Source organism: Annulohypoxylon maeteangense (assembly GCF_022496945.1).
Source record: "Annulohypoxylon maeteangense strain CBS 123835 unplaced genomic scaffold GGS22scaffold_3, whole genome shotgun sequence".
Taxonomy (NCBI): domain Eukaryota; kingdom Fungi; phylum Ascomycota; class Sordariomycetes; order Xylariales; family Hypoxylaceae; genus Annulohypoxylon; species Annulohypoxylon maeteangense.
Genome location: NW_025953250.1, coordinates 478,476 through 492,952, shown reverse-complemented (window position 1 = coordinate 492,952; position 14,477 = coordinate 478,476). Strand labels below are relative to the sequence as shown.

General features: G+C 48.7%; 3 protein-coding genes across 3 annotated transcripts; 2 read left to right on the top strand and 1 right to left on the bottom strand.

Annotated features, from left to right (window-relative positions):
• Positions 1–12: 12 nt before the first annotated feature.
• GGS22DRAFT_154401 (DUF1604-domain-containing protein) lies at positions 13–2,447 on the bottom strand. The gene has a single exon (XM_047960032.1). It carries the CDS (start codon positions 2,345–2,347, stop codon positions 116–118), a length of 2,232 nt encoding a protein of 743 aa, XP_047821658.1. The 5' UTR covers positions 2,348–2,447; the 3' UTR covers positions 13–115.
• A 3,684-nt stretch (positions 2,448–6,131) lies between these two features.
• Positions 6,132–9,051, top strand: GGS22DRAFT_178016 (Pkinase-domain-containing protein; the record flags this gene model as incomplete). The annotated part of the gene is made up of 3 exons (XM_047963551.1): positions 6,132–6,347; positions 6,435–7,065; positions 7,124–9,051. 3 exons carry the CDS (start codon positions 6,132–6,134, stop codon positions 9,049–9,051), a joined length of 2,775 nt encoding a protein of 924 aa, XP_047821657.1.
• Positions 9,052–10,694: 1,643 nt separating this feature from the next.
• GGS22DRAFT_89672 (cell differentiation protein rcd1) lies at positions 10,695–12,503 on the top strand. Its single transcript, XM_047968359.1, has 3 exons — positions 10,695–11,462; positions 11,521–11,676; positions 11,733–12,503. Exons 1-3 carry the CDS (start codon positions 11,096–11,098, stop codon positions 12,287–12,289), a joined length of 1,080 nt encoding a protein of 359 aa, XP_047821656.1. The 5' UTR covers positions 10,695–11,095; the 3' UTR covers positions 12,290–12,503.
• Positions 12,504–14,477: the final 1,974 nt, after the last annotated feature.

The following is a 14,477-nucleotide window of genomic DNA, read 5'->3' as shown; positions in this document are numbered from 1 at the left end:
CACAGAATTGTGACATCCGTGCTTCATCAATAAGTAAATAGGTATGTCTACCTAGACTTTGAACATTCGTATTCAATGGGGTATAATTATCAGCTTCATACTCTCACTCCCCCAGTTAATCCTCATCATCACTACTGTCCCCAAAAATGGCCTTCAGGACATCATCCTCCGCCCTCTTCCCCTCCAAAACCTCATTAACCTCCGCATTAACCACCACCTGCGGGGCCTGGGGTTTCAGCGTTCCTTCCGGCACCGTCACCGCCTCCCCTACCTGTGCCGGCGTCTGCGCCTCCGTCCCCGCAGATCTAACTAACTCATCCAGCGTCATCGCATTCTCCGAATACACCCCTCCAGAAACAAACGCCCTAAACGGATCCGCGGCCCTCCCCTTCGCCACACCCGCACCCCCTCCCACTCCTCCTCCCTCGCGCTCCGGATCCGGCTGCACGTGCGCAGGAGGCCTCACATTAAACCTCTTGCAAAGCAACCTCGTCGGATAAAAATCCGCCACCTTCCGCGTCATAGAGCCGTACATCCCCATCCCCGCCGCCTGCTCCGCCGGATCCGTCGGTTTGGGGGGCGGTCTGCTCACCACCGCATCTGCATCCGCTCCCCCGCTCGCGTTTCCTTTTAGTAAACTCGACGATGAAGCCGTTGATGTGGTGAATCGGGACGCCATGGCGCCGGTCATGGGTTTAAAGATCAACGCGCATTTCTGAAACTCGTGGAGTTCGCGGAGATACGCTTCCGCGGAAACGGCGGGGGATTTGTCGGGCGGGGAGGCGGCGAAACCCGCGGCCCATTCGAGATATTTCCTGTACCTGCTGCGCTTAGCCTCGTCGTCGGCGTATGGCGCGGTGCCGTTGCCGGCGGCGCCTCGGGCGATTGCTGCTACGGCGGTTGCTTTGTCGATGGTCGGGATTTGGCGCAGGAGTTGTTGCTGTTTTTCTGCGTCGCTTAAGGCGTAGCCGGAGGGGATCTCGCCGAGGGCTGGGGGCAGGTTGCGGTTTCCGGTTGCGGAGGCGAGGCGCTTGCGTGCCGTGGAGGAGAGGAAGTCGAAGACGGATTTGCCTTGGAGTTGGGCTTCACCTAAGAGTTCGGCGCGGGAGCGCGCGTCTAGTTTGGAGGCGCGGGCTGCGTCGGCGGTGGAAATGTAGGTTGTGTTTGAGGTTGAGGGGTCGGGTTTGCGTTGTTTGCTGGACTTCCAGTCGGCTGGTATGATGGGGGCTGGGTATTTGTTAACTTCGGAGTTGATGGACGATGCCAAGTCGTCTGTTTGTGTGCCGAAGATGAAGCCGTCGAGGGGGAGGCGGCCATCGTGGCATTTTCGCAGGTTTTTTCCCGCTTGAGCGAGGGTTTTCTTGCGGGATATGAAAACTGGTGCTGAGCGCAGCGCTGGGTTGGCTGACGTAGTTGTGCTTGTCGCTTTCTTCTTCTTTTTGTCGCCTCCTATGACCCGGTTGTACGATATCCGCGGCCCGATCTCATACGGGTCCTCATCGTCGGATCCCGTGTCGTTGAGAACGCCGATGCCTATACCGCCCTTTCCGAATTTACTCGGCTTCTTCTTCTTTAGCGCGTTGGGACGTATTAAAGGTCCATTTTGCGAGTCCTCGTCGGAGCTCGAACCGGCTTCCGCTCGTGTGTTTGCTCTCATCTGTGTTAATCGTGATTCTCCTCGGTGACCTAGCCCCTTTCGATCTAATTTCTTGTTGAACGAGATCATGGCTACGTTATCTGGCGCAAAGAGATACGTCTCGCCTCCATCCTGAGCAATACCGCTTAACTTGTTGCTACCGGCATCAAGTCGAGCTTTCCGGCGGATTTTAGGACCAATTCCCTGACCATCTTTCCAGCCCATCTTCCTTAGTAGTTTCTTCCCCATCGTATCCCCCTTTACGCGGAACAAATCCGTAAGCCCTCCCCGTCGAGAAAGCCCATCCTCATCGGTAGACCCTAGTCCGGCGAACCCCTGCGCAGTCTGTAGCTTCCTTGCCTCTTCCGCGTCGGCGAGATCCTCATCATCCATGAAGTCCTCCGGCTTCTGTTGCTTAGCAGTAGTGTCATCCTTCCGGCGATTCGCGCGCGACGAGACAAATGTAGAGGGTGCCCACCCTTCCTTGGACCCGACGGTGTTGAAGTATCCCGCACTCCATCCCCCTGTAAAGGCTCCATGGAGGCGCTTGCGGCCGCGCTCATCCCGAACCTCTTGTTTCCATACTGGGACGTAGGAGCCGTCGTCGCGAACGTCGGGATCGAGGGGTGGTAGAGGAGTGCCGTAGACGACGTACGACTCTTGGTCTTTGGGCTCGTCTTCGAAGGATTTGCGGGATCGCTTTTGTGACATGGGCAGTATTCTATGACCCCCAAATTTGATGTAAGGTTTCTGGCACAAATTCACGGGTTCTTTCAGATTTGGGGTGCTAGAACGTGTACGTTTGTCTGAAGTAAGTCGGGAGCTTTGGATGATGAAGCTGGGAATGTTTCTTATCGATAAGTGGAATACAGTATCTGTTCATGTAACTAAGTATCTTTTGGATTGATTACGTAAACAAGTACTTTAACAATTAACGGAAGCTGCTACGAAATACATAAATTTCGTGTCTTACAACATCTTTTTGGCATATATTTATCAATATTCCTTTATAAATAGGAAAGTTCGACATAATGGATGCCACCATTTCGAAAATTGGGAAATAATTGCTGTGAGTATTCTAGCTTAATCAAGTTTCCGGCAATGCTAATGATGTAAAAGGTGTTTAGTACCGCACACAAATTCAACTGCATGTCAAGTAAGGACAATACGTCAATTAAATGCCTCTGCTAGGTACCTCTTACTAGCCCACAAGAAAAGCATTGTTAAAGGTGCTGATGAGAGTCATTTGTTATACGTGAACCGAGACCCTTTATAGCACTGGAGTACAGATTCGTAGGCTGTGAGGTAATCTCACACAAAATGAGGTTGTCCTGCAGGTCTGGAACCACACACCCATATTATAAACTGCTTACCGGGTGACAATTTCTAGTATAAATTGGCACATATCTTAGAAATGGGTTGGTTTTCTTCAGCTGGGAGATTTGTTTGAGTAGAGAACTCCGATTGCTCATGAGCACTGCTATATCTTCGGACCAGCTTTATCTACCCTTAGATACTGATTTATCATAGACTCATAGTTATTCAGTTCCAAAAATTTGTTGCTAACAAATGAAAGAGTATAATTCCGAATATCTAGCTTCCTTGCCGTAGTGTGTGCTTTTTAAGTACCTACCTACACCGGTACTATAGGCAAGCTTCTAGTCAGAAAAAGCAATGTGAAACCTAAAAGGGGTACAATCCAATTCAGCTGAGGCTTAAGGATGGATGTGAGAGCATTATTTATGGTTTCTATCTCAAGTAGGCGATTGGGTTCAAGCAAGTCCTATATAAGGAAGTAGAAAAGCTTCCATATATGCGAGGAAGATGATAGGATTTGTTGAGGCACGTTGTAATATGCCGAGGAAGAGAAGTCTAATGTGGATATTTCATTACTGAGATCATAGACATGGACATGAACATGGTAAGACGCACCTGTACCGATATGGTTCAACAGATTGGTGTTTTCGATGATTGCTCCTTTAGGATCTAACTCGCTTCACGGTCCAATCAACCCGTCAAGCCGTCTCCTTACTCAATAAACGGTCAGGAACGGGAAAGTCGAAAATGAGCAACCTATCACAGTCCCTGGCTGACCGAAGAAGAACAGGAGCGATATTCGACGATGCCCATTATTTTCCTGATCTGTTCAAGCTTCCAACCTGCAATACAACCTTGTTGGTAGTGGGTGGGATAATGGGAGTATCCGGCTACTGTCGTCATACCCCTCCAAAATATCACATCCATCCCAAACCTATGCACAAATCAACTGGATCGTGATTAGAAATATAGGAGGATCTAGTACTCTAAACGCAGCACGTGTAGTTAGTTGACTTGTCCATCATTAGTTTCGTGTTTTGTTGTAAGTTTTATAACCTACCATCTTTAACAGTGTGAATGGTTTCCGATTCCTATTGTGTAAGCGACATTCCTTGTCTAGGGAACATTATAGATACTAGGTGCTGTGCCTTATGAAAGTTCCAAGTTCTTCAGGATAAGAAGGATGGGTTTCCATCAATTGTTTAAAGGACCGCAAAGTTCATTAGTCTCGATTAGTTTCAGGGGCCGCTCTTTCAATTTCGTCATTCTGTACGAGCTGGAAACCGCATCACCCACCAACCGGGCTACGTAAGGTGCGCACTAAGCAACTTTACATAACAGTGGCATGTCGGGGCTAGCATAGCTTAATTTACATACCTACTAGTAGGTACCAGACAGATAGCTTCTTGAACTGAAAAGCATTTATGGAAAGAATGATCCAGTCAGCTTCGTCTAGGTTATCTCACGGACTACAAGTGTAACTAAGTTGCTAAGTGAATATCATTTCTTTTTTCTTTCCCCTATTTCTTTTTGATTATCAAGTGCTCTTCTCAGGTGCCTCAGCAGTTTCGCCTTACGAGACCTTTTGTATGGCTGCGGGGCTAGGTGAATTCGATTGTGATCTTCCCTGTATTATCAGCCGGCTCTCGTGTTCTGGAATCTGGTTTCTGGGCACACCAAGAACACGCACACGGTCAAACGGCTTGCGTGGGACTAAAAGTGCTGCTAAATAGTTGTCGGTACTGAATTCCCCGGCGCGCAGGTGATGGTAGTGGATGGTGGAGGTAGTCCCCTTTATTAGACCGTCCTTATTACTACACGTAAGTAAGTGCGGTTCTTACGTGTAACCTATGAACGTATTTGCTTAAGAAAGGTACATTGACGCATGGATGAAAATGATGGATGTTCCAGCTCCCCGCCGTTATCACCAGCACTAAGGTTTCCTAGCTTTCCTAGGTACATTAATATGCCGACTAATCAGCCGTAGCGAATTTATTACAGTGTCCAAAGTGTTTAGCAAGTGTAAGCCAGGACTGCCAGGAGGAGCTTCTCATCAATAAGGAGCTTGCAGACCCGCGAAAAGACGCTAATGTATCCCGGTCCAATTAACTCCTCCTCTTTTTAGCGTAAAAGTTGGTACTGCGAAAGTAGCGAAGATAATAGGTAGTAGGCGGTAGATGGTAAAAGGAAGGCACCTTGGGGCACGAAGGGGGGGGAGCAAGCAAGAAAAAAAGGAAGTGACGAGGCTTTCGTCTAGTAACTCGGGACTGGACTGTATTTTGTAACGGTACTTCGTACCTAGTACAACCTTGTCAAGCTGGTTGATGGCTGCTGTATTGTACAATACAGAGGTAGGTACTACTAAGTACATACATACCTGTAGTATTGTACCAAATCTTTCCCGACCCCAGTTTCCCATTTCCCAGGCTGTTCAGGCTTGTTCTTTCTAGGCTGTTCCGCCTTTACTTTACTGCCCAAAATCAGTTCTCCAAATCTCTGGAAAGCACCCAGCACTATTCTGTTCCGTACCAAATTCTTTAATTTTGAATTTTATGGATCAGAAGCATCGGCCTTCATTAGGCCTTGTCACCACAACTCGTCCCCGTCCCCGTCCCAGTTCCGACTACCCCCTTGTTGTTAATCAATAATCATTCTCATACTGTACGGTACGGTTCACAGGATTGCTGTAGCAATACCTCTGGTACCAGTTGCCAGTTGCCGAGCAATGTCAACTTCAACAACTGAACAACAACAACATCATCATCATAATCATCACCATCCTCAGTCTCCTCACCGTAATCACCAACATTCATCTTCTTCCTCTCCCCGGTCTCGTCAATCACAGCCACCTGTGAGAAGCCACTCTACTCGTTCACGCCCGACAAGTTCCACCGCCGCTTCGCCTTCCCAACAACACACCTCGGCTCCACACCCAACTCGTTCTGCCTCTGCCTCCCACCACCATCGCCATCATAGCCGACAGACCTCTTCTTCCGGTCGTCCTATACAAGACATCCTTCCTCAACAGGACTATGAGACGTCGAATGTAGTTGCTAGTCACCATCAAACTAAGCGAAATTCTAGCAAAGACCGTCCTCCCCCAATTTCGCGAGGTGGGACCGATTCCAAGGGCGTACATCGCCGGAGCAGTACACGATCTACTCATAGTAAAAGCGACATGGCAGGGCCGACCGCTGTCGCAAATAACGCAGGCCCAGCTGCAATCCCGCCCGTCATGCAAGCTGCAGCAGATGCTCGCGCCACTGGTGCTAAGCAACGAACATCAAGAACATCCATTCCCACCCAATCTGGAAAATGGATTCTAGGCAAGACTATTGGCGCTGGTAGTATGGGCAAGGTAAAACTTGCTCGCAAAGAAGACGGCACAGAACAGGTTAGTACACCTAGCTTGTATCCTCTAGATATAAGTCATCTACCTAAGTATCTTTAAGGAACCCCTCTCTGACGTTTGATTGTATAGGTCGCTTGCAAGATCATTCCGCGAGGCTCTACCGAAGATGGGCATCACAGTCGAGCCGACAAAGAGCGGGCTGATCAATCGAAGGAAATTCGAACCGCACGCGAAGCTGCAATCGTTACCCTGCTACATCACCCCCACATCTGCGGCATGCGAGATGTAGTTCGTACCAACTATCATTGGTATATGCTCTTCGAATATGTCAATGGTGGCCAGATGCTTGATTATATTATCTCCCATGGAAAATTAAAGGAGAAGCAAGCGAGGAAGTTTAGCAGACAGATCGCAAGCGCTCTTGACTATTGCCATCGGAATAGCATAGTGCACCGCGACTTGAAGATCGAAAACATTCTGATCAGTAAGACTGGAGACATCAAGATTATCGACTTCGGTCTGAGCAATCTTTTTGCTCCCCGAGGTCACCTGAAGACGTTCTGCGGTTCTCTCTATTTCGCAGCACCTGAACTCCTGCAGGCACGAGCTTATACTGGTCCTGAGGTTGACGTATGGAGCTTTGGTATCGTTCTATACGTGCTAGTTTGCGGCAAGGTCCCCTTCGATGACCAGAGCATGCCCGCTCTGCATGCTAAGATTAAGAAAGGACTTGTGGATTACCCTAGTTGGTTATCTAACGGTACGTGATTCCTCCCGAGTAGCTTGTGGCTCATATAGCGTTGCTAACATACATCTAGAGTGCCGACATCTTCTATCCCGCATGCTTGTCACCGATCCAAGACAACGTGCTACGATGCACGAAGTCATGAGTCATCCGTGGATGATAAAGGGATATGGTACGGCGCCCGAGAACTACCTACCCACTCGCGAACCCTTAGCACTACCTCTAGAAACTGAAGTCATCAACGCTATGACTGGTTTTAACTTTGGCCCCCCCGAGGTAATCAGGGCTCAACTTACTAAGGTCATCGAATCCGACGATTACAAACGCGCTGTAACACTGTTACAAAAAGAGAAAGAAGTGCCACCCGTCCCCAAAGATGTGGAAAAGAAGAGAGGGTTTGGATTTGACTTCTACAAGAGACGCAATTCTGGAAGTAGTCGTGATAACTTGTCGACTCCAAGCACAGATGCTCTTCAGATTGGCGTCGATCCGCTCAACGCCTTTAGCCCTCTGGTCTCCATCTACTATCTTGTGAAGGAGAAGCAAGACCGTGACAAGGTAGACATGGTGCCGAAGTCGCATACACCGAAGAACGTTGCCGACTCTCCAATACCAGAGATCGCACCTCCTCCCGAGGCGCATACAAATACTGCAGCTTATGAGATGGCTGGAGAGAAGGCGACTGGAGGACGGTCAAGGCCTCGTGCTAGAACCCATGGAGAAGATGATGCACCAGAGGATATCAAGAAGGCCAATGCAACGCTCAACGTCCCCCCTCCCCCAGAAACGCCCGTTGATCTACCGCTTAAGAGGGAAAGCACTGCTGCAGGTATCCTTAGGCGATTCAGCACCAGGCGTCGAAAGGAACCAGAGAGGCTCGATAAGGATCGCTCTCACCCGCCCGTTGTCCACGTCCATTCTCCCGCCGACCCCCCGACGACGCCACGTAAGAGCTTTAGTATACGGAGATCAAGGCGTGAGCGAGATGATGACAATACTCCGGGAAGGTTACGTTCCGGGAGCAGTCAGCCGCAGCATCGGGATCTACTTAGCCCGCCGCTATCTGCCGGTGGCAACTTGTCTGGAAGCAATAAGGGCTTAGGGCGCTCGACCAGTGTGAGTTCGGCTGAATTTCGCAGGCGACCTTTCGGATCTGCCAACCGGATCCCTAAAGAACCGCCGCCAACTAGCGGCTCTGATCAGTCGGCAGCTACCGACAAAGTACCTCCGGAGCCTAAGAGCGCGTTGAATCCCCGTGCTACTTCCATGAGAGCAAGACCGCTTGGCCACGCTCGTAGAGAGAGCATCCAGGCACGAAGGCTCCGTAGAGAAGGGGCCCGAGCTGCCGATGTCCCCGAAGAGACAGACCAGGAAGTTGGCGAGGCCAGTGGAAACTCGGCAGAGCGCTTGGATGATTCAGAGTTAGCTAAGCCGGTCTTCTTAAAGGGCTTGTTTAGTGTTTCCACCACCTCGACAAAGTCAGTACCTGCTATTCGTGCGGACGTTAAGAGGGTGTTGACGGAGCTTGGCGTCGACTACACAGAGATCCGTGGGGGCTTCTCCTGCCGCCACATGCCTAGCATTGACCTCAAAAAGGCTGCCGAGGCGGCGGGCAGCCCTGTCCCGACTCCAGGCCATCGACGTAGGTTTAGTTTTGGCATTAGAACGGAACGAGATCGTGATGAGATCCGGGATATGTATCGAGCCCCCCCAACACCACGAACACCCGGAAGACACGCTGACCGAAGCGACTCGGCATCAGAGCTGTCTGACCCGGAGAGCATTCAGCGGGACGCAACCAGTTCGTCCAGGCGAGTACCGGGTGAGACGACTACCCATGTCCAGAGCGACTTGGGCAGCAACATGATCTTGGAATTTGAGATATTTATCGTCAAGGTTCCGCTTCTCTCGCTGCACGGAATTCAGTTCAAGCGTATGCAGGGAAACACATGGCAGTTCAAGAACAGGGCGGATCAAATTCTGAAGGAGCTGCGGCTATGATCTAAAGCCGCGTCGCGGATGATGAAGTCGGGTCGAGCAGGCGATCCGAAATAATAGAAACAAACGGAGTTGGTTCAAGATGCTCGAGGAACGGCCGCTATCTTACTTTGCGGTTTCGAGACCTTGGGACCTTGACATGTTGAGGTTCGGTGGTGTAAAGGTGGAGCTTAAGAGGTATTATCGTTGAATACTTCGTGATTATTTGAAAGACGGTTTCTTGAAAGGGCATGCTTGGCTTGTTGTCGATACGGATTGTATGGATTCTTCGAGGCCAGGCCGCGCCTAGTGCCCTATTGTAAGGATATGATGGAATTGGCAGGTTTGGCGAACCGGACTTGACGACCAACGATGCTTTCCTAATAGCAGACGCAAATAGTAATGTACAAAGTACATCCGGAGATGGATTAATACGTGTTGTCCTAATTGACCTAGATTCATAGGTACCTAGTCTCGCTGGCTTATGTAGATAGAGGTCAACATATGGTACTAGGTAGTTTATCCTACCGATAATTCAGTTGTACCCGTATTCCAATCTGGGTTCATTTTCACCGGAGTTACTATTCTATATAATCTTATTAAGCTAATGGGCGAGAACATGTGATTGTCAGATTGTTTATCTCTTGCTTTTTGGGTATCTAATGATCCGTATTATCTCCTCTTACCAACAGCTCTAGCTGGAGCTCTCTATGTAGCACAGATAGTAAGCAATCCCCGATGTCGAGATGCCTACTACCTAGTAGGTATGCAGGTATGGTAGTAGTGGGATGTGAGACAGCACGATGTTGATAAAGGGGATGTAGGTACCATGGTACATAACTACCTAGCTTGATGTGGCTCGTGCTTCACCCCGCTGCGGCGCAAGATAAACGGTGTGAATAAATCAGTAGGGCGTTGGAAGCTAGGGCTGATACGCAGCAAAAAAGATAAAAAAAGGTACGTAACGGTCGTAACGCAATCGGGGGGGATGGGGTCTACATGTGGTCAGTGCACCCCTCTTAGAGTGTTAACCCCATTCCATCGGCAAATTAGGATGCGATGCTTCAAAGACCGGGCTTTCTCTGGCGAACCCTGCATCAACTTCACTTCTTCAACTTTTTGAAGTTGCCTACCTACATTTTCAGCCTTACCTATTTCCTTTGCATCCGCACACGTTCTGAAGTAGGTTGCAGATAATAATTTTTCTTCGGACAACTTTAAATCATTTCTTGAGCTAATTCCGCGCCCGAAGCTCCCCCAAAACATCGTCACGGACAGTTTACTTGGAGCGTGTCTTCCCAAGTCTAGCCCAATTCTACCAAGAGTTAATAATCCAAGACCTCTCCATCACGATCACATAGGGTACATCAACCTCCATATACCTCAGATATCTCCCATATCATCGACGTCGCCCTCGATTAGGAGAAATTGCCACGAATCACTATCGTCACCAGCAGAAAACGTTGCTACTTCACCAGAGATAATCACGTCGGAACGGAGATCCCTCATTTCTCGTCAAGAGCGCATTTCCCTCGCGCAATAATTCAGACTCGCTCTTCTCATTCACTACCGACTTACTGAATAAAACGGAGAACCATCCTACACTGAAATTTGCCGAATAATATTTCAAACACAGCTGGCGCGTATTAGCGGTCCCTACATCGATATCCAATCCAGGCGGAATTCTAGGATATATCTACGATTGCTGGTCTCCCCCACGAATTCTTCAGAAAAGGGGACGTATTCGCCTGGCCGAGTTGTAATCCTCACATCTATAATCGTTTACGATTACATCATCCTATACAGCATCTTTCCCTATCAGCTTCCAGAAGAATCAGCATAGGAACAAACGCCGGCGCAAAAGAATAAGCCAAGGAAGCAGCCACGAAAGATAACGGTGCTGAATAGAGAAAATACATTCAACGATAGGCGAAAAGGGACAAGTACGCTACAAACTCATTCAACATACGACGCGCGCATAACAACGGTCGATCTAAATTGACGATCCCTAACACCGAACTGTACACGAAATTACCAATAAACCGAGCAAAAACATACAGCCGACACCATGTTACCGAATCCGAGCCTTTACGGTCACCATCAGTACAACCCCCACGCTGAGCAGCCATGGATGCATCAGCAGCCAAGTCACCAGCACCAAGCCCAACAGGCTGCTGCTGTTGCGGCCGCTGCTCAGCAACAACACTACAACAGACTGGCAGGCCAGCATAACAATGTCACAGCAAGCATCAGTGCTTCTGTTGCTAACCATGTTCAAGAGAATGGCTTAGAGAACGTGTCGGAAGACAACCGAAGAACCCTTACATTCGTTGCCGATCTGCTTAACGAGAACACACGTGAGGCTGCTCTTCTAGAGCTAAGCAAAAAGCGTGAACAAGTGCCCGAACTGGCGCTTATCCTGTGGCACTCATTCGGTTAGTAACATTTAACCGAAGCTATCGTGAGAGAAAATAGTGACTAATCAATATCTAGGTGTTATGACCTCTCTGATGCAGGAGATTATCTCGGTCTACAACCTTCTCAACCCGTCTCAGTTAACAGCTGCTGCTTCGAACCGGGTCTGCAACGCTCTTGCGCTTCTGCAATGTGTCGCATCGCACAATGACACAAGAACTTTGTTCCTGAATGGTACGCACTTCATTCTCTGTTTTCTATAGGTTTTTGTATTGACAAAATGATTATAGCTCACATACCTCTCTTCCTCTACCCCTTCCTGAACACGACGTCGAAGTCACGACCTTTCGAATATCTACGATTAACCTCGCTTGGCGTGATCGGTGCGTTGGTCAAGAACGATTCTAGTGAGGTAATCAACTTCCTCCTTACCACTGAGATTATTCCTCTTTGTCTGCGAATCATGGAGACGGGATCCGAGCTTAGCAAGACGGTCGCCATCTTCATTGTTCAGAAGATTCTGTTGGATGACAACGGTCTCAACTACATCTGCGCCACCTACGAGCGTTTCTATGCCGTAGGAACAGTTCTGAGTAACATGGTTGCTCAGCTTGTCGAGCAGCAGACGGCTCGTCTCCTTAAGCACGTGGTGCGGTGCTTCCTTCGGTTGAGCGATAATGCGCGCGCCCGAGAAGCACTTCGCCAATGCCTCCCAGAACCACTCCGCGATGCCACATTCAGTTCCGTACTTCGCGACGACGCAGCAACTAAGCGTTGCCTTGCCCAGCTACTGATTAATCTCTCCGATAATGTGGTAGAGAGTAACAGTGCTCACGCAGGCCTATGAAGTTCCGCAGACGTACGAACGACATGGAATGTGGCCCATCGCCTCCTATTAGCCGCCCTACATGCCTTCAAGGGCTCCGGAGGGACCTCTCATCTCAGCTTATCAACATGAGAGCCATATTAACGACCCTTTACCTTACTGTAAGACACCAAAAGAGACAACGATGCGTCTAGTCTATCTGAAATACCACCGAACTTGCTGTTACTTGCTATGTTTGGACGATTCCATCATCGCTTAGTTGAAATGAAAGGTCACATTAAAGGAGGTTCTACTATATTTTAAAGCACATCACAAATCACCGACATGCCACTTGGCTGCTTTATCTGACAAGTTGTGTCTGGACATTCTCCAGGTCCAGCCTCAATTTCCGTGTCACAATCGACTACCGATCTTTTAACCCACAGACCCGAACTTTTTTTGGAAGCACGATGAAGCCGACGATTTCATCAACTACCCAATCTCTAATCTGCCTCGATCTCATAATACTAGTGACTAGTCTTGTTTATCTTGACTATCCTAGCAAATGTAGCCTGTATACGATCCGGAACAATCCCGTATTTGTCTGTACCATACTTGAGACTCATCCTAGATGTATCTCCTTCCCATCACCGACATAATCGTCCAATCGTTCAGCACTTCCAGCACATACATTACAGCCTCGTTTAAGCCACGTAAAGTGAGCCTCCATCATCGTCGGTGTTCCTTGAGGAGAAATAATTCCAAAAATAAGCACTTATGCTTTTAATCGATAGTCGGAACCATATCTGGACTACAGCCCGGATACTCCTTAAACGGCGGAATGGAAATGAAGATCCAGTGTTTTGCGGAGGATCACACAATCGATATGACGACAACCCATAAATCCATGGCATAAGCCTTAGATTTCCATACCCCCCCTGCCGTTATTGTATTTCATTACATATCGCAAAAAATGCCGTGATATGGATACCCCAAGTTTCTTTGCGATCATCCCCGGTACTACGACATACGTGCGTACTTACCGACAAAAATCTTGCACATAGGCGGCGTTCAGGGCATCAAACTCATCAAGCGTAGCGGAGGAAACACAAAACTATTTAGAAAGAGGTGGGGGGTTCGGCGTTTGTTTGTTTGTTTTTTCTTCTCTCCGTCGACGAAACAAAATCCTTGGTCCCGGGTTCCAGGTCCCTATTCTCGTGCTTCTGGGTTCATGGATGGCGAAGGGAGGGAGGGGATATTTGTGGTTGGAGGATTGTGGCATTTGAGATGGCGTCGGATATCCTTTCTTGGTCTTTCTTCTTTTTGGTGATGCTGTTGTTGTTGAGGTGTGAGGCCTGAGGTTCGATTCAGCTCGGGAATGCTTAACCTGTCCCCTATCCGTTGGCATCTATCTATCGGACGTTTGTCGGCGTGTACGTGTGTACGAGTGAGTGAGTGAGTGAGCATACGGGTTTTTGTGTGTTTTTTCGGCTTCTTCGATGATCTCGTGGGATCGATCTTGCTTGCTCGGGTCTCGTCGGATGTATGGATGTCCCTTCTTCTTTTCTGCTGTGCTATGGATAACATGTCCTGCGGATACGGATACGAGGGTTTTTTAAGATGAGGTGAGGAAATGGGGAGGAGAGGAGAAGGGAAGGGAGGGAAAGGCTGCTGTGTGTTATGTGTAGATTATGTGTATATAAGACAGGAGAAAAGGAGAGGAAAAGTAATTGACTTCTGATGGGAATTCATGGGTTGGTTGATGTGTATGTGAATGCGTGTGAGGGCATGTTGATATGGTCTTGTCGCGGTGGGATCGACTTGCTGATATTTGAGGGCTGGGTGATGCGATCGTCGGGGTTTGTGGCTGTTGAGGTAGGTAGGTTTGGACGAGGGTGTAGGTTGGTATAGAGCTAATCGTCCTCTTATATAAATTCAGTGTAGGATAGAGAGGCGAAGTGCACATTGTGTCACAGCTTGCCAACATGCGGTTGCTCATGACGGGAGTGTTTTCTTTCTGATATGTCTGTGACGGCTATGAGGTGGTTGTAGTATGTGAGAAGGGTCGAGAGAAACGGCATCGTTTCTAGTGAAACCTGTGTTGGCATAGCGCCTACATAACGTAGATGGTATTTTTAACGTTCGGCTCGTTATAAAGGTCGTCGTCGTCGATTTATCTATACACGAGATGGGATTTACTCGTAGATTAGCATTTTGGGCATCGATATCG

Bases quoted from the DNA above. Each gene is read 5' to 3' on its own strand.
- GGS22DRAFT_154401 (XM_047960032.1), bottom strand. From the start codon at position 2,347: ATGTCACAAAAGCGATCCCGCAAATCCTTCGAAGACGAGCCCAAAGAC.
- GGS22DRAFT_89672 (XM_047968359.1), top strand. From the start codon at position 11,096: ATGTTACCGAATCCGAGCCTTTACGGTCACCATCAGTACAACCCCCAC. The intron at 11,463-11,520 runs GTTAGTAACATT...ATCAATATCTAG, and splicing joins TATCCTGTGGCACTCATTCG to GTGTTATGACCTCTCTGATG. The intron at 11,677-11,732 runs GTACGCACTTCA...AAATGATTATAG, and splicing joins AAGAACTTTGTTCCTGAATG to CTCACATACCTCTCTTCCTC.